The following is a 27156-nucleotide window of genomic DNA, read 5'->3' as shown; positions in this document are numbered from 1 at the left end:
ATCCTCCTTGCCACTCTCGCTGAACTTGGCATTGCTGAATCTGCCCTTTCCTGGTTCACATCCTACCTGACGATCGCACTTATCAGGTAACATGGAATGGCTCCTTGTCCAAACCTTGCACGCTTGAAACTGGTGTCCCTCAAGGCTCGGTACTGGGGCCTCTTCTGTTCTCCCTCAATACCAGATCTCTGGGCTCTGTAATTACATTACACAGCTTTTTCTATCACTGCTATGCTGACGATACTCAGCTATTTCTCTCTTTCCCCTCATCGGACAAAGCCCTGATTGCAACACGCATATCTGAATGTCTGGCAGACGTCAGCACTTGGACAACTGCCCATCACCTGAGGCTTAAACTCAACAAGACTGAGCTCGTCCTAATGCCAGGGAAAGATTTCCCATACATGGACTTACTGGTCACTGTTGAGAACACCACTGTATCTCCTTCTCCAACTGCCAGAAACCTCGGTGTGGTACTGGACAGTTCAGTTCAGTTATGCTGCACCGCAAACATCACTGCGGTGGCCCGATCCTGCAAATTTGCACAACATCCGCATGATCCGGCCTTTCCTCACAAGGGAAGCAGCTCATCTTCTAGTCCAATCACTAGTCATCTCCTGCCTCGACCACTGCAACTCGCTCCTGGCTGGACTCCCTGCCTCTGCGATTACACCTTTGCAGCACATCCAGAATGCGGCAGCGCACCTTGTGTACAACCTACCGAAGTTCTCCTATGCGACCCCCCTCTTCCGGGACCTCCACTGGCTCCCTGTAATAGCTCGCATCAGATTCAAGATGATGGTACTGACATACAAGCCAGTCGATGGAACTGCCCCTGCCTACCTCCAAGCATTGGTAAAGCCACACACCCCAGCTCGATCCCTCTGCTCAACTACCTCAGCTGGACGTCTGGTACCGCCATCGCTAAGAGCAAGCAAAGGTCGATCAGCAAAGTCACAACTTTTCTCTGTTTTGGGACCTCAGTGGTGGAACGAGATCCCTGCCGATGTCAGGATCGCAGAGTCGCTCACCAGCTTCCGCAAAAGACTCAAAACTCACCTGTTCAGAGTTCACCTGGACACCGCATAGCTACCCAGCCCCTTCCGGCCACCATTGTATGTTGTACGTCCTGGCACTTAATGTACGCACTTATTGTACGCACATAATCTACATTGCACTCATTCATAGTACTTAATTGTGTAGCATCTGCAGTAGCTGCGGTCATTGCTGTACACGGGGAATGGGTTAGCCTAGCGATTATTAGTACTTGTACTTGGTTAGTACTTGTACATTCAGGGCATTGGTCTGCTAAATGCCCTGAATGTAAATGTTAAATGTATGACAAGCCTTTTCCTTAGAATTAAATTCCACAGAAACAGTCTCTAACCGTGAAGTTGATCCACAAAACCCTTGAATCGTCTTCCCACAACACAGCAGGTTTTTGCGCCGAAAGCAGAGCCTGAATAAAGTTGGATGGATTGAAGCTTAGAGACAAGAGCTGGACTTACCCGCGGCCAGGGGGACCTCGGGGCCAACCACCACCAGACCCACGTTGTGATCCTTGCAGAACTGGGCCAAGATGGCATGGTTGGTGACAGAGACCTCTGGGGGGACAGGAGCATGGTGGGGGAGGGAGTTCAAAAGGAGTATTGGTGTTGATTCAGCATCAGAGTCAATGAAGCACTCATCATTGGCATTTATTTTTAAATCCTTTAAGGGCATAGTCATCGATATATTTACCAAAGAACTACCAGAGATGAGAAAATGTGTTTTTAGAATAGGTAATAATAGTGGTGTGTGTGTGTGTGTGTGTGTGTGTCTGTGTGTTCACCAGAGTTGCGGATCTTGCCGCAGTCAGCGGTGCCTGCGTTCCCGGGGGCAACCAACACTTGCTTGACGTGGGGCGACTGGGCAAGTTTCCATGCCAGGGCGTGTTCCCGCCCCCCTCCACCAATCACCAGCACACACTCCGCCATGTCAGCCGCTGCACACAGGACTGACAGGTGCGAGAACCAATCGGGACACTGAGGTCAGACTGCAAACCAACAGCAACATACAAAAAATAAAGGGTTGAGCGTTCTAGGAAGGAGGAGGGGGGTGTTATCCCCATGGTTACGATCAATACCCAGTCTGTAAATCTTTTGTAGTACGTTCGTTGTGTACAAGCGGGATAAAGAGCGATGTTGTGAATGAAATTTACTATTCGGTAAATTGGTTAACGTTGCGTTTGTAGGTGCCTTGCAGTTGTTTCTATGAACATCCTAAGTGTACTGACAGCGATATATTGTTGGTTCTCTTTCTTCTGAAAAATGTACTTATAGTAAAATCGCTTTGGATTAGAGCGTCTGCCAAATGTAAATGTAAACCACACGAAGTGGCTTTAAAATACAAGTGTTGCCTTGACAGAGCGCTAAACATCCACTTAAAGCTACCCACCGGTGTCCCCTTGAAGTGACTTGGAAAAGTAAACTCAAAGACACTCTAACCTCATGAAAGGAACGCCGCAGGCCTCAAAGTAGAGTGGAACATTCAAACTTTTTGCCGGAGACTGGCAAAAACATCAGATTTGACTCCCGTTCCCTCTTAATTACCGTCTTATTTTATTAACGGTGACAAAACGGCATAGATACAAGGTTGACTATTCACAAAGCCATATAACCACATTTAAAAACCACAACTAAAAAAATGCAGGGTTCACCACTCCTTTAATTTAAACTCACAACGTAGCAGCTGCTTAATTGCAAGGGAAAATTGACCTAAATTAATAACTGGACTATAGACGGATTTTAAGGAGTCACTGACCTTTGAGAAGACCGAAGCCACACAAGCTAAAGGTCAGGCTAACAAAAAGGATGCATAGGACAAGATAAATTATCGATCTTCGAACTAAAGAAAACACAAAATTAATATCCACGTATATTTTTGGATAACAGGGCTCCAGAGTGCGACAAAAATATTTAAGGGTGCGACTAATATTTTTTATAGGTCGCACTAGGTCGCGTGCTTATTTTTTCACCTGACGCTGCCCGGGTAAAAAATCTATTTCCTTCACAATCGCATCATCTCTCTGTGTTCTCCTGTAATCTAACTCACACTCATGGTAGGATCATATCGTGGTCTAAACCAATAAGAGAAAGAGCTCGATCGGTTCTTTGCCTCTGATTGGCAAAAAAAAATTGTCAACGACCTGAGCGCCAGAGTAACTGAAACGGATAAAGAAAATAAACGCGACAAAATTAAGCGAGGTAAAAACATAGAATTTTTTTTCATTCAAAAAAACTAAGCCTACTGTTCCAACCTGCCCTACTACTGAGAGTAGTTATTCAGAGAGTCTGAATTACCCGCACAAGCCCTTTTATTTGGAAATGTTTTATTTTGCTTAATTTTTTAGTTTGAAATGTTCCATTTCAGGTCAGTGAAAAACTTGAAACACTTTATTTTTGTTTTTATATATAATTGTGCTTCACATAAAGACAAGCATTTCTCTACACCTCATGCTGCATTCCAGGGACACTTTTTAGCCCGTACGTTACAAGCTGGAACTGGGAGTGAATCGGTCTGGTACGAGTTCAAGGGTAGTGAGTTGCCGGTTTGTCTACCGTTCCAGGGCATTTTCACGGGTAGAATGTTGTGAAAACACGGGTTACGGGTTGCCTGGAACGCACCATTATTCTCGTTCAAAAATCATTCACATTATATGAAAGTTATGAAGAGCGATAAAAATGTGACCTTATGGCCTTAAAGGCGACACAATGAAAAATTTGGTGCACCTAAATTTTGTGCTGGTGCACCTGAAAAAAGATTTTGGCGCACCAGTGCAACTAACGCATAAAGATAGTCTGGAGCCCTGGATAAGTGACCATCGTAGCATAGCATAGCAGCATAATACTAACAAATACATTAAGGTTTTGTGCAAACAAAATGCACAATTATCAGACATTTTGGGGATTTCACAGTAAAGGAATTAGACACAGTACTTTTCCACGTGGTTTTCAGCTCTCTCGTGTATTAGCTATTCTAATGTATTAATATATTGTTTATATTATATGTAATTTATACACATTGTATCTAGATATTCCTTAACAGTTGACGTCAAAGTAAAGACAAATTGTCATTGTACCGTAAGGATATTCATCGAAAATAGTACCAAGCACTTACAATCACAAGGTTAACCCATTCCCAGTATTCAACAGATAGCTAGGATAAGGCACTACACAATGCTAAGTAATATGTGCCACTTTCACTATTTTTTAATAAAACTAATTAAAAATACATCAATAAAAAATTCACCCTTCATAAACCTTGTCTCTCTCTGCAAAGACCCCACTAACCAGGGGCCCATATCACCCCAAGTGTCTCATTTGCAAGGGACAAGGGCATTAATGGGGAGATGTGCAGCTCTCCTGAATGTCACAGGGCCGCGCTGTCTGGCTAATGGCCTCCTTCTCAAGGCTATTCTCACTTTAATCATTCATCATTCTTTCTCTCTCCCTCTCTGCCCCCCCCTCCCTCTCTCTCTGCCTCCCTTTCTGCTGGAAGATATAAAAGACAGTAAATGTCCTCAATGAAAGAGCAACATTTTCACTCTGGTTTAAATTTGACTTCAGAAGAATCCATGGTTAATGTCATACTCTATGTGACTCTATATGTGCAGATCTGGACAATATGGTTAAAATCAGAGAAACAGACCACAAAATGATAGACCAAATACCTTGCTATTGTCTTTTATGTACAGCCTTAAACATTCACCCAAATCCCGGACAACAAATAGCATCATATGAAATCAATGAACTTTTGGTAATGCTGCCTATAAAATACAATTTAGGCTATTTATACAAGAAACAAGTTACTTCTGTAAATAAAACCCACAATACATCATTATTTTACTGCAAACGTAGGCTACCATCTATTAGCGGGGGTTTGTATTCAGATAAAACCCTCTCATCCACATTGAGTAGCCAATGTATTTTCATTTCTTCTGTAATTAGTTCAATCATTTTCTTAACTGCAAAACTAAATGTTTACATGAAATTATTGCAAGACCTTAAGGTGATCTGCTTATTTGTTACATCATTAAGATGCAGGTTGTGACTGAAGCACCCTTTAACTTTCTTTTCAATATGTCACACACTTTATCACACTGACAAGTGACAATGCTGACTAAGCAAGTCGACGAATGCAACAAACAAAACATTTTAACAAAACAATATTTGGCATGATTTTAGTTTACATAGAACTACATTTGTCCATGATTTATGTATTTTATGTGTTAGGGTTAGTGTTTGAGAAAAACATAGGCCTGCAACTATTTAGCTTCCAGAACCCTCTTTACAATGACAGAAAGTAATCAATCGCAAAGATGTAGACATAGGAAAAGATTAAAAGGTATTGCCAGTGTTTTCCTTATCATCCACTGACCCACCAAGTCTTGTTCTGACCAATCATTTACAAAATGTTTAAATGATGAGGTGACACGGTGGAATCCTCTGCAAGGACCTAACAAATACCCAGATGCTGGCTATTGATTATTGATCATACATACAGTCATAGGGTTAGATTTCCTGGGGGAGATAGGGGTTATGTCCACTTTAATAATAACAATACCTTAATTTCAAAAACATAAAATTAGCAGAGGACTCTTACTTAAAATAAATGCTAAAAGTTACTCATAGACGGAGCAAACAGAGGAGGCTATTAAGCTTAAGCCCTAGGTCTCACATTTAAACACACAGACACATATCTGAGCGCCACACTAAATGCCTGCCAGGCTTAACTGCAATATATTTTGATCAGCTGGAACCTGAATTTTCGGTTTTGCATTACCCAAAAAAAATACATTTACATGCTGTGTGTGTGTGTGTGTGTGTGTGTGTGTGTGTGTGTGTGTGTGTGTGTGTGTGTGTGTGTGTGTGTGTGTGTGTGTGTGTGTGTGTGTGTGTGTGTTCACTCGTTGATTGGTTTCACTCACTCACTCACATGACTAACATCGCCTTCATTAGATTTTGAAACAAAAAAAAGGTCTTTATGTCCCCCATGTAATTAGTTGCATCCACTGACATTTTACCAACATTGTATATAACTAAGCATATATCCGGATTGTTGATGAATAAATCATTATATCATATACTTCTTAGACAAATTAAACAAGGACTGGCACATGCTGATTGACAAAAAGGTAACGTTTTTTAGGATAAGTCTGCATGTTTTGGTTGATTTGTTTTTCTTTTCAGATTAACACACACACACACACACACACACACACACACACACACACACACACACACACAACCAAGGTCCAGGTACAACCTCAACATCACTTAACGAGTGTAAGAAGATCCCATTAAAGCACAAAAATGTTAGAAAATAAAAGTTTTAGTGATGATTCTGAAGGGGGCTTGAGGATAAGAAGTATTAAGATTCTCGTTTCTCACCTGGGATGTAAGGACTTTTTTGATGTAAGAGAGGCGAAAGGTCCGGGGATTACAGTCAAGAGCGGTCAGCCAGATTTGAGGTCTGCTCCTCCTCGCGCTACTGGACGTCTGCTGCTCCTCCTCGCGCTGCGTGACGTCAACTGCTCCTCCTCGCGCTGCTGGACAAAAAGTATCAACGCAGACCACGCGGGCAACTTTACCGACAGCCGCGTGCGATGCCACACTTTCTAACTGTTAAACGGAAAGATTAAACTCACATTTGGGCTGTTTTCAAGCTTGACAAAGGTCAAGCAAGTCCACTCAGTGTGGTGGACAAGTTGAATTCGCGCTGCGAACACTTGCAAGAATGTGTGATGCACACTTTTATTCTCTTCCTGACTACGCGCTGCGAGTGGCATCATGGGAGTTGTTGTTTTATTTGGCTGGTGCTAGATTCAGTAGTAGTTTGCTTCACAAATGTGAGTTTGTTTTGATGTTCAACATCGACAGACATTTTATCTTTTGAAACTAAATAGGAGAATAGCAAACTAATAAAAAAATTGATTGAACAGTCCTATATTGTGGATTACCAGATACACCCTATAAACTACATATTTATACTTATTCCTAAAAACGACATGTTCTTTATTTGTTTGTGTTACGATCAAACACAGAAAAGGCCAATTAATATCATAACCTTTGTAACATGATTCAATCTTTTCTTCCCCACAGTTGTTTCAAATCTATTGGTCATCATTTCCTGATGTAGGCCTCATCAAACACTTTATATTTCACTTTCAGATCAGCTATCACATTGTTTCACTCTTAGTTTTGAGGACACCAATGAGAATACATTAAAGCAAAGAAAGAAGCTATTTAGACAAATCCTGGGAGTTCAGTCGCCGGGTAGGACAGATTCACAGAGAACAGAACCTGAGGGATGCTGGGAAATGAAGATCAGAGGGCATTGATATGGAGTGAAATCTCCCCCCCTTGGTTCGGGAAGGATGGCAGTTGTATCAGCATTGTGGTTGAAAAATTAAAGCATTTCATATAACGGTTCCATTTTATTCAATTAAGAAGGTCTCATTGCGAAATCCTCACAAAATGGCCCCCTCGAGGTTGTCTCCGGGGCGGCCATCTTTAAAAGTTTAAAAACATATTTTACAATAAAAGCGCAGACTACAACAGGGGGAACAGGTAACCAGTGTTTTTTGGGGGTTTATCACATAAATTGCGACTTCTGCGAGTCCTTTAAGTCCTTTGTAGCGCTAATTTTAGCGTTCCTGTGTCAAAACAGCTGCAATTCTGGAGCGGCAAGGAGTTCACTTCCCAGGGACGAGTTCTGTAAGGCAAAGACGGTCACGCCTGAACTGTACGCCGCCGGAATCGCGATGTGCGTTGCCTTGGACCGACTTCCTTGTTCTTCTTCCAGGATCATCCGCCTCACTTGACCTTACAGGATGGAAAAGGTGAATGCACATGTTTCAACAGAGGTTGAAATACATGTTAAAAAAATTATTTAGGGAAAGCATGACCAGCTGATATTAGGTGAATTGGAACATTTAGGGCATTTAGCAGAAGCTTTTATCCAAAGCGGCTAACACCGGTTAAAACATAGATGCCAAGGCAACAGAGAGCTCATCAGGAGCAGTAAAGGTGGGGTGTCTTGCTCAGGGACACCTAGACACTCAGCTAGGAGGAGCTTGGGATCGAACTAGCAACCTTCTGGTTACAAGTCAACCACCACTACCTCCTGAGCTAAGCAGACAAATTCCCAGTTTGTCAAGGTATGGTGGCCCAGGGTTAATTGCTTTAGTAGCATACACACATCACTGATCTCAAACAAAAAGCGCAGGTATCAAACTCTCAAATCACTTGAATGATAGCACATGAGAATACTCTGTGACTGTTCCCAGAAATAGCCTGGAACCTCTCCGTTCCATTTCCATTTCCAAGGGGGTGTCAACAACGGGTTCAGACCAAAATGCCTCTGGACATGATTGGATAGGCGCTTGACCAATCATAGCAATGGAGCGTGTGTGCAGCACTGAGCGACGAAAAAACAACTTTCTTCTCAACAAAAGTAGGGTCGTTTTTATTCTTTTAGAGAAAATATAGCGTCCGGTATGTTTAATACTGTGTCGATAGCGGAATCAACAGACCATTCTGCATCAATGGCAGCAATCTTTGTTGTTGTTGAAAATGCCTCCACGGCACTCCTCTGTCATCGTATTTATCCAGCCTCATATTAGATAAATGGATGGGATTGGTCGGTCTATCTTTGAAAATTGCAAATCTGCGATTCAGCCCACCTTCCACATCCATGGTCTTCCAGCGAGGGTCTTCACATCCCTCTGATAGGTTGAACTGATGGCAGGGCAGGCTCAATCTCTGCAGCACGTCCTCCCGGCGAATCAGCAACACCGACTCAGTGCACAGGCGTTTGTGCAGCTCGCTTTCACTCACTATCCGGAAACACACACAAACACACAATAAGAACACCTGTGACCTCTCAAATGACAAGAGAGGCGAGACAGAGACAGGAGAGACAGAGAGAGGAGGGAGCCAGAGGAGAGAGGAGAGACTGAGAGAGAGTGAGAGAGAGAGAGAGAGAGAGAGAGAGAGACAGAGACAGAGACTGAGAGACAGAGAGAGGAGCGAGAGGAGAGACAGAGAGGAGAGAGACAGAGGAGGGATGGAGAGGAGAGACGGAGAACAGAGACAGAGAGAGGAGACAGACTGGAGAAACAGAGAAGATAGATCGAAAGCTGCGACAGAGAGAGGAGACAGATAGAGAGACAGAGAGAGAGGAGAGACAGAAAGAGGAGAGACAGAGAGGAGAGGCAGAGATAGGAGGGACAAAGAGAGGAGAGACAGGAGAAACAGAGAGGAGAAACAGAGAGAGGAGAGACATAAAGGGGAGGCACAGAGAGGAGAGACAGAGAGAGAGAAAGAAAGAGAGAGGAGAGAAAGAGAGAGGAGAGACAGAGAGAAGAGAGAGTCGAGACAGAGAGAGGGGAGACAGAGAGAAGAGACAGGGACAGGAGAGACAGAGAGGAGAGACAAGACAGAGAGAGGAGAGACAGAGAGGAGAGACAGAAGACAGTGAGAGGAGAGTCAGAGAGAAAGGAGACAGAGAGAGGAGACAGAGAGAGGAGAGAGAGAGGAGAGACACAAGACAGAGAGAGGAGAGACAGAGAGGAGGGACAGAATACAGTGAGAGGAGAGACAGAGAGAGAGGAGACAGAGAGAGGAGAGAGAGAGGAGGCAGAGCTCAAAGGACATCAGCGCTCCACTCACCCACGTCGAGGGGGTTGGCCATGAAGACTGCTCCGCCCGGCGCCACACCGAATATCAGCTGGTGGTGCCAGGCGTCCGGCACCTCCTCGCCCGCGGGGACAGCCGCCTGCATGTTCATGGTCGCCACGGGAACGGCTCCCTTACGGATCCAGCCGGCCAGCCAGGGGCCCAGCCTGACTCTCCGGCGGGGGTGATGGTGGAAGAAGCGGCCCACCACCCGGCCGCCACTGAGCTCCGACGCACCCGTGATGAGCTGGGCGTGGGAGGCGCCTACGAGCGCAGGGAGTGAACAGTTGACCACAATGCTGTACAATTCAATTATCTACATACAAATAAAATAAAACCAATTAAAAGCACAAAAAAGGACACACTAGACAATAATGCAACTTATATGGAGTTAAATGCAAGAGAATAGAACAACATCGGTAGATTAGTCGTCAAGTGATAATTTCTCGATTTATGGATTTATTATTTATATTTATTTTTAACTGTGATCGGACATCCTGTCCTAATTTTCGGACATCCTGGTCCGAATTTCCGGACCTGGTCGATTTCAAGGAGTCAGGAAGTAGGACGGACAACCGCTAGCTAGCTAACCCACAGAGTCATCGATGCCCTGGCCATGTCGGGAATGTCTGTCCTATGTCGGGTTTTGCTTGATTAACAAGGAAGTTGTTTCAAAGAATTCCATAGACTTAGAATTCACGAGCCCTCTCACGAGTCACAGTTTTGATTAATTTCCCAAATCAGCTTAAAATCTGGGTGGATGTGGTTGTTTCGCTTTCGTTCGCTTCGTATTTCTTCCAACCAATCAGGTGGCTAAAGGCGGTGTTTGCATGCGTACGTGCGTGAATGCCGAACATAAACTAGATCAGCGGTTCTACAGTGTCTGTAAAGGTTTCCGATCAACACCATGTGGCCGGATCCGATCCAGTCCAAGAGAATTGATAGGTCAGATCCGATCAGACTCAAAATCGTACCCGCCTCGCTCCGCGACAGCAAGTAATCCGGCAGCGGCGACTCGTTCCGTCGCAGGCGGGTCCGGACGCAGCTGTTGGCGTCCTCCTCTTTGGCCACGCCCTCCTCGGCCCCCAGCACCCGCACCACGTCCAGAACCGCCGTGGCCCCGCAGGCCGACACCCCGATCTGCAGCGTCTGCCTCTCCAACGCCTCCTCCAGGGACCACAGCATGGCGCCCCCCTCCAGGGACCCCGGCATGGCTCCCTCCCTCCCTGCGAGCTCCGGCTCACTGGCGCCGCCTGCTGGCTGGACGCTCGCCTGCGGTGCGTCCATTAGTCGTGGGGCAACTCCTGTCGGGCAGTTGGTTAAAAGTTGCCGTTAGTAAGGTTTAAGAGCTGTATATAAGTGTAATTTGGTAGAATTTTCCCTTCAGTTATTGGTTAATGAAATTTGCTTGTAGAATATCTGTTTAAGCCATTGTTTGAGGCTATTACATTTTTTTCAACGACTCCCGGCTAATTTCTGACCAAACAGTGCTTCTCTAGCCCGAATGGTTCAGGGAACCCATTTTGTTTGTCAATCACACAGTGCAACGCTTCTTATTGGAGGAAAAGCATAGTGAGGGAGGGAGCAGAGTTTGTTTGTTTTCTATAACTTACTCTCTCTCCTTAACAACTCTCAAATCGGACCTACTACATCTGTTGACGTCACATCAACGTGTGCGTGTCCACCTAGATGTATGATGGATAGATGAGCAATGTTTGCTACAGTCCACTGGGTAGGCTGGTAGACTGATCTATCCAGCACACATCTAGGTGGACACGCCCACTTGTGATGTCACGAGAGACGGTCCTTCAAAACGGCTTGTAATGGCTAATCACACCTTGTGGTATAGGGACCTTTAAATCATTTCATCAATAAGGTCCCCTTAAGGTGCCTTTGCCATCTGGTTGTGTAGATTTTTTAACTCATTAATGTTTATTAATACACGCTGTTTCTTAATGTTAGACCGAGCAACAATGTTGTACACATTAAGAGGTCATCATACTCTATTATTGACCAAGATAGTTCGTTTTGGAGTCTATTTTATGTCCAAAGAATATTATCTTGTGACAGGCACATAATAAGGAAGAGTAGTTGCAGAACCTTTGCAGAAGTAAAGTAATCCTCTATTGGATGGGTTATTAACGATCCGCCATATATCCATATTATAGCGTCTAGTTACATTTGACGAGACGTAAGTAGCAGTAATGTCGGTCGCTTAATGCCCTGGTGAAAGTAGACTGAAAAGGGGGCACTTACTAAAAAACGTGTTTGGATACTTCTTGCACAATTTTTATTTACTTGCGAGACCGTTCAAAGTTTTAAAGATCCTGAAGGCATGCGTTAATTAACAGACAAAAAGTGAAATGCACTGCAGGACACGTCCTGTGTGTCAACAACTCAGTGTTGACAATGCGCATGTGCCTTGCTGGGTTTGCTTCTGCGCCTGCGCGTGTTTTGCTGACCGTCAACGCACAACAAAAATAATCACTGTTACATAAACTAGGACACATAATATTTAAAGCATGGCAAAATAAAAATAGAAACAGGTTAATTATAAAATATAAAATACCAAAAACATGATATGTATATTAAAAAAAAGAAGAAACAAACTACCAAGGATGTTCATAAATAAGTAGAATATAAAATACTAAACAGCGATAGGTTATATAATTTGAAAGTAAATTTTGAAGTGCTATTGTAGATGTGTGGCCGTTAAATACTTTCAACATGACACACATTAAAGAATAGGCCACCACAATCTTTGAAAAGTATTCCCTACCGGCCACTAGGTATCAGTATTGCTCCAGCACACCGACGCAAACGGAGCACCCGGAGGCCAGAGCAACACAGTCGACACTAACGTAGTAGTGTCGGCACATAAACACACTACCACTAACGTAGACTACTACGTTAGTCTTAGTGTGACACTGGGGGAGATGAAATCGATATTGATATATTGTGCAAAGCGTGAAGCATATGCCATCTGACACCAAAGTGACAGACACACAAAAGTGCACACTCACTCGCACACAGATGCAGGCATGCACACGTAAACAGACACACAGTGGACACACAGGCAGGCAGGCAGACACACACACACACACACACAGATGCAGGTACACACACACACACACACATACACACACACACACACACACACACACACACAACACACACACACACACACACACACACACACAGGCAGGAACACGCAATCCCATAGGTAGACACCACCTCTTGTGATGTCACTAAAATTAGGGAAAGGCCGATTGTCAAATGGCTTGTAACGGCTAATCACACTCAATGGCTTGTAACGGCATAATATCCCCCCTTTAATAAAAAAATATTATAATATATAATTCTATTATTCCACCAACGTACAGTTGTGACCGCAGGATAGATTGCACCTTTAAATCAAACATTATACATGTATTGAAAATGGTTTCGTCCAAACTTATAATAAGGACGCAAGCACATACTTTTAAGGACGTACAACATACAATAAGTGCGTACATTAAGTTCCAGGACGTACAACATTCAATAAGAATACTTTTAAGTGCATGACGTACAAAGATACAATCAGTGCATAAGAGAGGTGCATTTGGACAGTAAGGGAGGAGAGGGGTGGTGGGGCGGTAAGGAAGGAGGCCATGCAGAGTCCAGGGGAACTCTGACCACTCTGCGCCACGGCCCATTAAGTAGCAGAAGGGAAAATGGCTCTGATCAGAATTCAGTGCGCTGCGTTCAACTTGGGGAGGAGGGCGAGGGGAAGAAGGTGGAGTGAGGTCTGAAAGACATTACATGAAACGATGGTATTGGAAAGATTGGCACTTAGAAAAGGTTGCCGCTAATGTGTCTTTGGCTCCCCTTAACACGCCCACATAGACACACACGCACACACCCACACAACCAGACACACACATAGACAACGTCAGCAAAACGTACTCATTCTTTTAAGTTGTTTAAATATACAACTTAACTCTCTTAACTATGCCATCTGATATATTATACCTATTGTATGGGGTATATTTCTAGTCTACTAAGGTCAGGTTTATATTGTGGTCTACTAAAGTCATTTTTCTATTGTGGTCTACTAAGGTCATTTTTCTATTGTGGTCTACTGAGGTCAGGTTTCTATTGTGGTCTACTAAGGTCAGGTTTCTATTGTGGTATACTAAGGTCAGGTTTCTATTGTGGTATACTAAGGTCATGTTTCTATTGTGGTCTACTAAGGTCAGGTCTCAGGGTTTTGTGTCAGTAACAAAAACAGTTTGATAAGCAGTTCTGTGTTTGTTAAGGATTTTATTTTACATTCAACAGATGAATAGACACTTCAGGGCCAGATTTTTTTTTTTCGACCAGAGTTTCTACCTTATTTATATTACAGAGAGGAGCTGAACGGCCAGCAGAGAAGACTGTCTGCAGAGAATTGCAGACCTGGTGGTTATCAAAAGGAGAGAAGAACAGGTGTGTGTGTGTGTGTGTGTGTGTGTATGTGTGTGTTAACATATGTTAATGTATGTGTACGTATGCTTGTGTACATACATGTATATGTATGAGTACATATCTATGTATACTTTGTATGCGTACTAAATATGTGTTTGTGTAGGTATGTATGTGTATTTATGGGTACATATCTATGTATTTAAAGTATATATGAACCTGTTCTATGATTCAACAGTTATTTTCTAGCCTGTTTGTGAGCTCAGCTTCTTCAGTCTGTTGTCTACACAGGTGTCCCTTTGAAGGTTCAGTGCTATGTATGTGTATTGGGAAATCCAAAAGTCTATATCTTGGAAGGTATTACAATAATTAGATATTTTGTGAGAATAATAAGGACATTTTGATGTACATGTGTGCACAATGAAAGAGAATATAAAGAAGAATGAGAAACAGTTCTATTGATGACGATGATGATGAAGAATAGTTCAGCAGCTAATCATGTCTTGTTCTCCCGCCAGATGCTTGTGAACTCACGCTGGATCCAAACACAGCCCACAGATGACTCTCTCTGTCTGAGGACAACAGAAAGCTGAGGTGGGTTGGAGAGGACCAGTCGTATCCTAATCACCCACAGAGATTTGACTCCTGGTTCCAGGTGTTGTTTTTGTGCTATGTGAACCCCTATGAAATGCAAACCACTATGTATGATGGGATGTATTCAGTTAAACAGTGCACTATGGCTATTAGTTGTACACTATTTAGACAGCAACAGTACTTTCTTTAACAGCTCTGGTTCCGTAAGTTATTTTCCCAATTATTTATTAAATCGTTAAATAAAGAGTTTTAACCTCTTAAACTCGAGGTTCCCCAGATTTGGGAAGAATCAAATTAAACATGAGAAACAAGCACATATAAGTCATTTTTACACACACCAAACACAACTCAAACACCAAGCATATTAATTAGACAAATTTGAAATAGAGTGGTTGAATCAAGTATCGTAGCGAAATACACTTTCTATCGTGTTTTATTGCACATTTAGCGCATTTTGTAAATCCCATTGATTTTTGTTGGAAGACTCATTGCTTGTTGGCCGGAAACGGAAAGGGGCGGTGTTCACGTTTGGTTGTAGTCTTTTCGCTCGGTAAATAGTTGATTGATTGTAGTATTGGAAATCTGCAAGGCTGCAATTCCCCTGGCTGGCCGCTGTTCATCGCCACTTTGTCGGCGTTTGTTGCCCTCCAGGTAGCCATAGTCACGTGACTGCAAAGTATGACTTGACGGCAGCTGAATAAAATAGGTATATATGGACAAATATATATAAAACCAAGGCACATAGCAATGATGGATGAACACCTTGACCCACGTAACGAGTGAAGTGGAGGCGTCTAGTGGAAAAAGAGCTCCAACCCCTAAGCTAAAGCTGCCTGAGTCATATCTTTGGTTCATTGAACAAGCATTGTTCATTAATTAATGGATTATTCTTCACAGAGTGAAATATTGCTTGTGATATTTGCTGGATCGGTATTTGACATTTGTCAATGTCAATCCTGTAGGATCCTGACCAGCTTGTGTGTGATATTCTGCATCATTACATAATAAAAAATGATTTCCACAGCTCTTCCATGAACCACCGGTGTCTCCCACGGCGTGCCCTGGGGCCCGGCCACTTTCCCGATCTTGCCGGAGGACGGGGTGGACGTCTTTGTCTCAGAGTCTGGAAGACAGAAAAGTGAGAGGATGATTTCAAAAGTGAAGGACGCAGGTCAAAAGGTCAAATGAAATAACGTCAAATAAAAAAAGAACGCAGACAACACAACACTTCAGTCCGATCCATGCCAGTCTGACCGGTGTTCAGAGCTCCACCTTGTCTCGGGGCCGAGGAGTCCGACACGCTCCTGGTGCGGACCGGGACGGGGGACTTGAGGTGGGAGAAGCCCCCCAGGGACGTGTTCCCGCCATGGTCCGAGAACACGTTGGGGGAGGCGTGGCCCTGCAGTATATACACGTCAAACCTACAGTATATACACATACAAATATTATGATTTGTGAGTGTTAATTATATTTATTATTATATTATAATATGCGACAACTTCATGACAACAAAAGCCATTTATACATTTTTGAGGTGACCTCTTCAGGGCTCCAAAAAAAATCTAAAGTAAACCACCAGCTTAGTTTACCGTGTCTTCTTCCTCTACAGCAATGCAAAAGTTACCTAATGACAATTTCAGCTCTGATTTGGTTTTTTTGTAAATGTTGATCCCATCATCCACGGGTATCGCCATGGTTGGTGGAATTTTAGCTCTGGTGTGGGTCTTCCATTTATTAACTCCAACTTTTTGTTTAAAGTCATTCATTTGGAATTGTATTGATTAGTGATCAGGACATTTTAATAAACAGAATGTGTGCAATTGGCAAGTTTATTAGTCAATAGTCAAATCACTATGTTCTTCTTGTTATACATTTCATAGACACTAGTGCAATCAGTACTATGGCATACTGTACTGTGGAAAAAATGCATTAAGGTAAATATATGATACTCACAAACCACATTTTTACTTCCTAGGCTTATTTCTTGGAACCTGACATATCATTATGCCAGGAATACTGCTCCAAGGTGGTATTATGGACCCCTTGGACAGGGTTCTGTCTGTGCTCATCAAAAAACTTGGCAAAGCTCTACAAGATGAGAAGGAAGAGAAAGGCAGAGATAAAGAAGACCACTAAAGATACACTACACTCTGCCGTGTTCTTTTGGGAAAAGTTTGCCGAGTCAGGATCGCTTGTAACTCACTATATTTGGCAAAGGTTCGCTATGATATCTATGAAGCAAAAGGAGAGGAATTGTATTATGCACGCGTGGAGATACGCCTAGTAGGGCATCTGATGGATGCGTTACCTTGAGCGTTCTGCCCCCTGGGCTATGTGTTGTGACTTTAATACTGGGCAGGCGTGGACTCAGTTATGTGCTCTGATTGGCTAAGCATGGTGCTGAACTCCCGCCTCCTTGATACCCATATGTGTACTCTGTGCTGATCCCTTGCGGCTATGTGTTGGCATTGCACCTTGTTTTTGTGGCCTTGAGCGTCTGGGTTTCTCCAACACCTGGGCCGCTCGTATCTCTAGAATTGACACATGATGAATGGCTTCCTGTATGAGCCGGACGCCTCCCTAGGCTCAGGATCCCTTCCTAGGATGAAAAACAAGCTTCTCTAATTGCCAAGGACATATGTGGCCTGTTGGTATGAATGTGTGAATTATGTCGCAACTCTCTTTAGCCTCTCTACTGTACAATGTATTTGTCATAGCCTACCTTCTAAATGTGTTGATTGCAGGGTTAGTACAAATTAAAAAGTAATTTACTATTGTGCTATGTGACTAGTTCCCTCACCTCAACATGTCGTCAAAGTAGGCTTTTTTTAATGTATGTCATACGGTAAATGAAAGGTTGTTGCATTTCTTTTAAACAACCCTTCTAAAAAAAAGAATAAACTGAATAAACTCTTGAATTATATTATTAACCAACTAGAACCTTTTTAATTTTTTATTAAGGCTGGCTGATATTTAAGAACATTTTCTTGTAAGTAAACTACCTTACTAGATTCTTAAATATGTTTACTATCAATTTGAAGGCAAACATAATTTTGGTTTAAATGTTCATCAATAGTCGCATTTTGTCTACTTTTACCATCATCATGGAATGAACTTGTACTTGTAAAGACACAATGATTGGAAATGTATAGTTTGTCTTGGGATTCTTACGTAATGACATCACTGTATAGTTATAACGGTAATGGCGGTAACGTAACTGAGCTACAGTTTGTTGACCGTGTGTAAGACCGTGCATTACACCGTGTGAATACGTGTATTCTATTTTAAAGACATTCAAGTAAACATTTTAAAACAAAGGAACATTGTGTTGTCTTTTCGCTCGCGTTGCAAACACTGTTAGTCGACTCCAACAAGTGGTACAGAGGATGAAGAATGAGACGGAGTGCCGCTACAATGCATCTTTAAATAACTTGATTTCCTAATGTTTATTGCTTGGTATAATAAAAATAAAAAAAAAAATCATTTATATCGATTGAGTATTGATAAAGGATACATTAAATGATGCTCAAGTTTTACTAAAAGTCTTTTCACTGAAATAAAGTGCAATTTTTGTGACGTGCTTATGCAAGTCTACATATTAATTCCAAATTGAGGTTTCAATCTTCAAATCTCTATTTTTGAGATAAGGCCCAATAACAATTATTGTGATCACGTGTTTTATCAGGCAGTTGAAAATAAGGGTTAGGGTCAGCACACACAATGCATGATTAGCTTGAGGCTCATTTGTATAGAAACCGGAAGCCCTATGAAATGCAAACCGCTATGTATGACGGGATGCGTTTAGTTTAACCGTACACTATGGGTATTAGTAGTACACTATATAGGGAACCAGATTAGTAGCCAAAATATGTCACACAGCAGTCCAAAGTAGTGATGTCCTAACTAATTTACTATATATATTAATATATAATAATTTACTTTGCTGCACTCTGCTCACCCTGCTTAAGTTGCTCTAGGGCGTAATCTTGAAATTTGAATCACTGGAGACACATTAGAGAAACAATGACATGTCGGATTATAAATATTATACAATTTAAATATTGTTTTATTAAATTGGTTGGTTGCTAATAATACAAATAACACCAATGCAAGGAGCATTCAGTGTGGACATAACAGCAGATACTCGGAGGCAAATATAATCTTTACTTCAGCCACGCTTATTTTGCAAAAACAGCTGTTCAAGATCACTACTGCAAAAAATGCAGCAGTAAAGTGTGAGTGTGTGTGTGAGTGTGTGTGGTGACCTCTGACCACCTTACCACAAGTGGAGTTGGTCAACCATCACCACTTAGTACTTAAGTACTATGACAGTGATGCAGCGATGACATACCGAATGCATACAAAAATAATGAAATGTACGAAACAAAAACACCAGCATTGTGATAAGATCTCCTACTCCTGACAAAGTAACTTTACCTTGGCCACGTCTTCTATTCTCCCCAGAACATTGAACAATGTTGCAGGTCAAACAGTAGAAGACACCACTCTTTTGGTTAAAATCGTTAAAAGTCCAACAGGTAGATGAACACGTGTGTGGATGAGCCACAGAGTTCACATTCAAGTGGTAGATCTCAATGTACGTTATTGGATTTAGCAGCTCAGATCACAAAAGCTGCGTTGACAATGAGCGTAACCTAGGCCAGGTACACGGCCCCTAAAGGACCACATCTCTATTGAGTCGCCCATCTCAAAACAGACAACCCCTGAGACCCATATCATTGCAAGGTAACTTTGTCTCATAGAACCACATTGAGAGAAAGAAATTGTTTTATATGGTACTCTGCCTGGTATACAGAATTGCTGACTTAAAAAACCTACTCAAACCTATGGTAGTCCAAGCATTTCACATAATCACCATCCTACATTCAAATCAATGAAAAGACTGACTGTCATTAACAATGCCAAAATACCAAAGAGCTTTTCAGTTAAATGATGGGTAAGATGTAGTTGGAGTCCCTGAGATATGAACATGAGAAAGTGTTCTGAAAGTATTTCATTTTTTAAGCTCTATTAATTGTAATAGAACCAGACAAAAGGAATGAATCCCACTTCCAGCACACCTTAGATGTGATAATTCAGGCTTTAGTAAACGTTAGAGATTTTAAAAGAAAATTCTAGCTATGTATCATTGTTGGGTTAGTATCGGTCTATTATCCCAGAGATCTATGAAAAGCTTTAGTTCTCATCAAAACAACTGCTGACTCTCTAGAAGTCACTGCATGCCTTCATAGGTTTTGAAGAGTCACCACTGAAGCATATGTACTCAGTACAGCGCAGTACAGTACTCAGGACGGCGCTAAAGCTACCAAGGACTTACCTTTCAGTAACTCATTTTTGCTGTTCTATAAACTTCCCAGGTGTTTTATTCAAAGCCTGCTTTGAATACAAAATGGTTAAAATGGCACTGTATTGATGTTGAATAAAAACTGATCCACTTTATTCTGTTTGCACTAGGTCTTGATTATTATGATCTTGTTAACCGTCAGTATGAATTATTAAAAGGAGTCGTCCAGTTTAAGCCTGGCAGTGTCACAGGTCCTAAGACAATTTGTATGTGCGCCTAATTATTCAAAAAAAATTATTAAATTGATTATTCAATCAATTTAACAAAAATAGGTTATATCACATAGTGTGTATTAAATATCAGCATGATTTGATTGGTGGATATTAATGGTGATAAGATACATGTTGAATATACAGTATGTAACGTACAATAGCCATGATTCCTAAACTATTCCTTAATTGAGTTAATCTGAACCGTAAATCATGAAAGAAGAAAGATTATGCAATACATTCATTTTCCCTTTTGACTAATTTAACCATCACCATTTCTGCTTCATTGCCACAGTATGTGCAGTCAACTGATCAGAGGAAAACCTTGCAGATGTTTTTACTGTGGACTGGTTCATTTAACCTTGGCAACTGACCATATAAGTAGCACTTACATGGTATACCTTCTTAAATGGTATATATACGCCATTTAACTAGCACTTACATCGTATACCTTCTTGAATGGTATACAGTATATTCTCCATATAAGTTGCAATTGAATCGAGTAGCAAGGCTATTCAGACTCCCAGACTGAATACTACTATTTTTTGTTTAATTTATATCTCTTCGGTGCAATACTCGTATTTAACGAACAATGGATGCTCATCTAAATCCAGTGAGCCATGGAATTTTACTCTGTATATTTTTCACCTGTTTTTCATCTGTTCAATCCAGCCATTTTAACCGTGAGTACTTGTTCTATCTGAAATTACGATTATAAGAATTTCTCACAAAAAATGCCTGATAATTTTAGAATTGTGATGCACACTTTTGTGGAAGTTGATAGCAGTGGATACCTGTAATTGTACTGGCCAGCTCCAGCTTCCATATAGGCGTATTTAGAGTCAACCAAACACAAGCATACTATGTGTTTGGATATGGAACGTAGTAATACAGTGCTCATATAAATACATATATCCATTAATGTCTACTATCTGCCGTTCACAACATGATCTCCAACCTAAACGGCAGAATAGGTTGTTTGTATAGGTCATCCAAAACGACACATATTAACGTTTTAGCCTATCGACTGTTCGTAGAAACAGAAATACACGTGTGTCAAGGTTCTGTCTAGTTTCATCGTTATATCGTTATATTATATTGTTTATTTTTTACTTAATCTTCAGTCATTGTATGTATATAATATAGTTTACATTGTATATGATATAATTTGTTGGTTTATGCAACGTTTTCTATCGTTGCCATGGTTATTCCTATAGACGCTAATATCCTTGAAACCACGCATGTTGTTTGAATTATCGTCTTTGCATTGTGTTTCTCCCATAAAAAAGTAGATTTTCGCGTGACCCATGGATAACATATATCTTCTTCTTTTGGACGGACTAGGCGGACGTGTTTATGTTGGGCAAACTGTTTAGGCCCGCTTTGCTTCAGACCGAAAAACCCATTCATTTTATATTTGCATTTTGTTGTATAAGATAATCATGACAAATTAATCCCACCTTTAAGTTTTGTGAAGTGTTAATGCATCAATAAAGTAGAAAGAAGATGGAATTGATTTTCAAAAGACTACTTAATGATCAACATCCTGTAGGTCATAGACCTGCAGGATGGTGACGGGGGCACAGAATGACTAGAGATATCTGGTCTCTTTTATATGAATCATTGCATTAAGGTTTAATAAAATAGTTGATAATATAATATGCATCCAGCCCTACAGGAAGTAATGTAAGTAGTAGATGACCTAGGGGTCAAGGGCCCTTTGGAGTAGCAAGAGACCTGGGGTCTCTTTTATATGAAACAGGGCCTCAAGGACAACTAAATATTTGGTGGCTCTAAACCCTACAGGAAGTAGGGCTAGAGCCACTCTTAAACCACGATCCACTCTTGAGAAAAAACCCTTACCCCACGGCCAACTTCTGAGAATCTGAGCTAAAATCCTTCCCTGCGAACACCCCACCGATCCAATATGCATATCTGAGAATAAGACTTTTATCTCATGAAAAAAAAGCTATGAGCAAACGCCAAGGATCTCATTAGTTGCGTGGCACGGGCCTCTTTTGACCTTTTGAAAATTATTCTTCGGCTTTAGGGTTTGGTCCCCTACTATTAACATCACTTCCTTTAGGGCTATATTTATAGTATATTATCTACACATTTTAATAGACCTTAATGCCCTGATTCATTTCAAAGAGACCAGACGACTCGATCTCACTCATAAGTCATTATGTGACCCCACACACAATAAGTGTTAGCGTCACTAATTATATGTCTATGACCCTCATGTTGATCATTTTAGCAGCCTTTTAGATTTCTTTTTGTCTGCATTTTATATTATTGATTCAATTAACATTTAACACTCTTTAACGCTATAAAATTTAGCTTTGGAGTGTATTTTCGGGCAGAGGCAAAGTAAACATAAACATCTGGGTTGCCTCACAAAAATAGTCAGCCTAGTCCGTCTTTAAGATGAAGAAATGACATCCCTGGGTGACATCTAACAGCGGTATTATTGGGTCATAATTATCTTGTTTTTTTTCAAACTTAAGTTGTGCCCCACAAAACCACGTCCTCCTAATCCATCTCAAAGAAGAATACATTTCATCCCTCTGTCTTTTTAAATTATTATTTGAAAAAGAACATCATCAGTTACATGTAATAGCACATAACAACTCAGATGACTACACAACATAAAGACATCGATTCAAACAACACACAAGCTGCGTCCATATGAATCACCATGGCAAAGATAGAAATCGTTGCATTAATTAACCTACTAAATATAATTTACATTCACCAACAAAAAATACATTACTATACGAGTTCAAATGCATATTTATCACTTGAAAATTTAAATGCATTTGATTAATAAAACTATCTTAAAATGTTGCATTTTCCACTGAGAAAAAAACTAATGTCATCCAATTTTCTTTGGACATATTGATGTTTATTGCTGCCGATAGGGGGCTAAAATGTTTATATGGGTCGTTTTCGACGACCTATACAAACACCCTATTCTGTTGGGTTGGAGGACAGGCTGGCCATTCAGTTTATGGATTGGACCCCTACATAATCACATTAAATATAGCCTATAAAATAACATTATCCTAACTTTTCTTTAAAATTGTGACATTAATATAAGCCCTGGATTATTACAGCATCAAACCTATTTTATTTTTTTACATGGAAATGATGTAGCACAGAGAAAGACAGGGTATAATAAAAGTTTGTTGCTCTTTATAAAGCATTTATTTTTAATGAGGCTACTTACCAGTTATGGTATTGGTATTTAACTATAGATGGTACAAGAAAAACAAAAAAAAATCTATGTTAAAAGCATGTTGTCAAAAGTTGTTAAAATGTTAAAAGTGTTAAAAGTTTACGTTAAAAGTTTCAATGTCTGATCTTACACTTAGTACATGGTTCAAAAAAGTGGTTAAAACCATTTAAATTACTAAAATGACAAAATAATAAATCAGGAGCTGAGACAATGTTGAGTCATGTTGCGACAAACATAAGCTGCTTTCACACATACATGCAAGTCCTGCTATTCTCCCAACGGGCCGTATATGTGAACAACATATCCTGACATTGGTATCCTGAAAACATCCTCAAAAAAAAAATACCCCTGAGGTAGTATTTTATCCGGCGGAAATGTAAATGACCTTATATGTGAATGAGGAGTAGAATGTCGGCATTTCACATCATTTGTGTGGGCGTGTTGCTGACGCTTCGGTCTGCATTTGATTATAAGCCTGTTGCCTTCCGTTCACTGAATGGTTTAAAAATATTTAAATGTCGGCACTAGTTTTCAGAGTCATTCGTGTTGAACACTAACATATAGGTCTTATCATAACCCTAAAAGTACACATCATCCAATAAATTACAATACATGAGTACACAGCTGCACGCGTCTATAGATTTTTTTTGTTTTCAGTTAACTGAACATTGTAGGGTCACAGCCTTTTCTGTTAAACACAGAAATCAACTACATTTGTCCCAGTGTTTATTATATGTGAAATGAAGCTCCGGCAACGCAGTTGTACGCCTTTCTTTTTCGTTGTTTCTTCTCTTTGTCTCTAACTCAGGCTCTAATATTTCATCGAGCGATGCGGATGTGATGGAAGTAACAGAATATATGATGCATCGCTGCAGCAACATTTAAGAGGTTTGCGATAAGTTCTGCTTCCGTGCTGTATGTGGTCAAACCAAAACAAAGTAGAATGACAGCGGCCGCACTTACCCCGCCTCCTGTGAACTTAGACTCTACTTCATATCCCGCCCCTTGCAAGCCTACCCCCCAAATCCCCAGTTGATTCTACTGATGTCGGAAAGACATCGATTTCCGCATATAAAGCATCAAGTTTGGTCGAACTTCCTGATATATAAATGCGGCGAAAAGGAGGAGGATATGTGTGGAAACGGCTCTTGATATGGCAAAGGTGGTGCCGAGTGTGGGGTGTGTCTGAGGCTATGAGTGATCATTTAAGCTTTGTTGTTTACGCTTCTGCTGGGGTGATCGTTGAGGTTGTTGTGATGGATGTATCTCATGGAACCAAACCATACGGTAATGTTGAACGGGATAATGGACAAAAACCAACAGCTGTAAAATGCAGATAGGGCAAATTTGTGGACCAGTTTTCTCAGGAAGAAGAGGTTGTCGTGTTCTTTAAGAAAAGGTACTCGAATCAGAACACAGAAGGCTATGGGGCCGAAATATTGATGATTGAAATGAAAAAAGGGCAGAATGATTTAATTTTATAATAAAATTAAACATCTGGTTTGTCTCATTGATACATTGAGATACACAAGTGTTTCTTAAGGTAAGTGGTGGTAGATTAGAGGAAATAATGTTTGATACATTATTGAGAGCTATCTAAGAGAGGATAACAGCAATCAAAACATAAAATACAACACCATAAAGGCACTAGGGATCAGTCTAGACGGCGATTTATTGTACCAGTAAATATCTACCTCACCTGTGTTCAATAGTGTTGCCTAAAGGGACAGCCAAACCCCACACCTCTAATCCCTCTCAGGTCAAACATGCCTTTGCATGTTACCCTACTGGATGTATTACATTCTGCCCAAGAATTAAAGACAGGGTTTGGCTCTCCTTTAGACCTCTGTGTGTGCCTACAGTATAACAATATAGAATACCTTTTTCAGTTAAATCTATCATCCAGGAAATATTCAACTCTTCACATCAAGAAAACTGTCAAATGATGGACAATGCTATGTTTCACACCAAACGGTAGAAAATCACTAATTATACTTATAATGGCTATGTTTCTTTTGAAAAACAGAACAATAATTAGCATCTCAGTCCAGGCGTGTCAGGCAAAATAGAATCGTAATCTGCAGTGATCCGCAGTATCTAATCAAAACCATAATCAGAGAAGATCTTCTATAGATGCTGTGAAGAATATCTGCTTTTGAGATACCAAATGCAAAAGTATTTTCAACCACAGGCTATGAAGAGAGCTACAAACTGTGAAATTACTTTTGGGAGGGACCGTTCCTTGATTCTCCCTTTTGGCGTGTCTCAGCTCTAGAAGTGTTTTAAAAATGCATAATACAGATTATTTATAGATATTTATAAGGAACATTTTCAATTACATAACAATGACTTGGTTAATTTATTTACAACATTAGCAAGTCCTTTTGCTTTTGATTTTACAAAAAAAGAATCTGTGTCCATGCATGTAATTTCCCTGTCTTTTCTGCAACAAGATATTTACTGTACAGGTGATACTGTAGCTATAGAGAGACCTGGCCAAAACTAACAAAAGAGCAGAGTTTTCCCAGGGCCAACCACTCAATGGGCCGGATCCAGGATTTTTTTTTCTAAACTAGTCAACAGGTCTTGTCATATTTACAGTATTGCTGACGCCCACTGCATCATGTATAATTGTTGTTCTCTTACTTGGTGTCTGCATATGGCTCTAGTTTGCATGTAGGCCAAAAAAGCAATGGGCAGGTGTGATCCAAATTTCCAATTTGAATGCATACAAAAGGCTATGGGGTCGAAGTATTGATGATTGAAATGAAAAGGTGAGAATGATTTAATTTTATAATAACATAAAATTGGTCTGTCTCATTGATACATTGAGGTACACAAGTGTTTCTTAAGGTAAGTGGTGGTAGATTAGAGGAAATAATGTTTGATACATTATGGATAGCTATCCACGAGAGGATAACAGCAATCAAAACATAAAATACAACATCATTAAGGCACTAGGGATCAGTCTAGACGGCGACTTATTGTACCAGTAAATATCTACCTCACCTGTGTTCAATAGTGTTGCCTAAAAGGACAGCCAAAACCCACACCTTTAATCCCTCTCAGGTCAAACATGCCTTTGCATGTTACCCTTGTAACTACTGGATGTATTACATTCTTCCCAAGAATTAAAGACAGGGTTTGGCTCTCCTTTAGACCTCTGTGTGTGCCTACAGTATAACAATATATATTACCTTTTTCAGTTAAATCTATCATCCAGGAAATATTCAACTCTTCACATCAAGAAAACCGTCAAATGATTGACAATGCTATGTCTCACACCAAACGGTAGAAAATCACTAATTATACTTATTATGGCTATGTTTCTTGTGAAAAACAGAACAATAATTATTATCTCACTGACATCTGCTCATCTTTTAAAGAGGCAAGACCTCGTCCCTGACCTTTTCATTCTTCCGCCAAGTTGAGCCTGGGGCGTCAATGGTTTCTCAAGCAGCAGAGGTCTTTGAAAAGAACTTGCAAATATTAAAAGATGAAGCAAAATGGAGAAACAAAAGGGATATGGTTACTTCAGGTACAGAAACGTCCATTATGCAATACTTGCATGATTGAATTGTTTGTACG

At 40.8% G+C, this 27156-nt stretch overlaps 2 protein-coding genes across 4 annotated transcripts in view; both read right to left on the bottom strand.

Annotated features, from left to right (window-relative positions):
• The window catches only part of gart (phosphoribosylglycinamide formyltransferase), a 39005-nt gene extending 32204 nt beyond the window's left edge, over positions 1-6801 (bottom strand). The window contains exons 1-4 of one of the 3 annotated variants that reach the window (XM_079752019.1): positions 6689-6801; positions 6432-6586; positions 1832-2035; positions 1509-1604 (exon numbers count right to left, since the gene is read on the bottom strand). In XM_079752019.1, the coding sequence (XP_079608145.1) occupies positions 1509-1604; positions 1832-1976 (241 nt within the window). In that variant the 5' untranslated portion in view covers positions 1977-2035; positions 6432-6586; positions 6689-6801. Of the gene's footprint in view, positions 1-1508; positions 1605-1831; positions 2036-6431; positions 6590-6688 lie in introns of all 3 variants that reach the window. The other 2 variants (XM_079752017.1, XM_079752018.1) reach the window with 2 other exon arrangements.
• A 577-nt stretch (positions 6802-7378) lies between these two features.
• LOC307087489 (uncharacterized protein) lies at positions 7379-10932 on the bottom strand. The gene is made up of 4 exons (XM_079753085.1): positions 10694-10932; positions 9714-9983; positions 8726-8878; positions 7379-7865 (listed from the first exon to the last, which is right to left on the bottom strand). The coding sequence occupies exons 1-4, from the start codon at positions 10929-10931 to the stop codon at positions 7702-7704; spliced, it is 825 nt and encodes a 274-aa protein (XP_079609211.1). The 5' UTR covers position 10932; the 3' UTR covers positions 7379-7701.
• Positions 10933-27156: the final 16224 nt, after the last annotated feature.

Source organism: Pollachius pollachius (assembly GCF_949987615.1).
Source record: "Pollachius pollachius genome assembly, chromosome: 15".
NCBI lineage: Eukaryota > Metazoa > Chordata > Actinopteri > Gadiformes > Gadidae > Pollachius > Pollachius pollachius.
Note: the sequence above shows the minus strand (reverse complement) of the source record. Positions and strands in the feature narration are given on the sequence as shown.

Coding starts and splice junctions, on each gene's coding strand:
- LOC307087489 (XM_079753085.1), bottom strand. CDS start 10,931: ATGCCGGGGTCCCTGGAGGGGGGCGCCATGCTGTGGTCCCTGGAGGAG. Junction 9,984..10,693: donor GCTGTCGCGGAGCGAGGCGG/GTACGATTTTGA, acceptor CTGCGCTCGTAG/GCGCCTCCCACGCCCAGCTC. Junction 7,866..8,725: donor GAAGACCATGGATGTGGAAG/GTGGGCTGAATC, acceptor CCATCCTGTAAG/GTCAAGTGAGGCGGATGATC.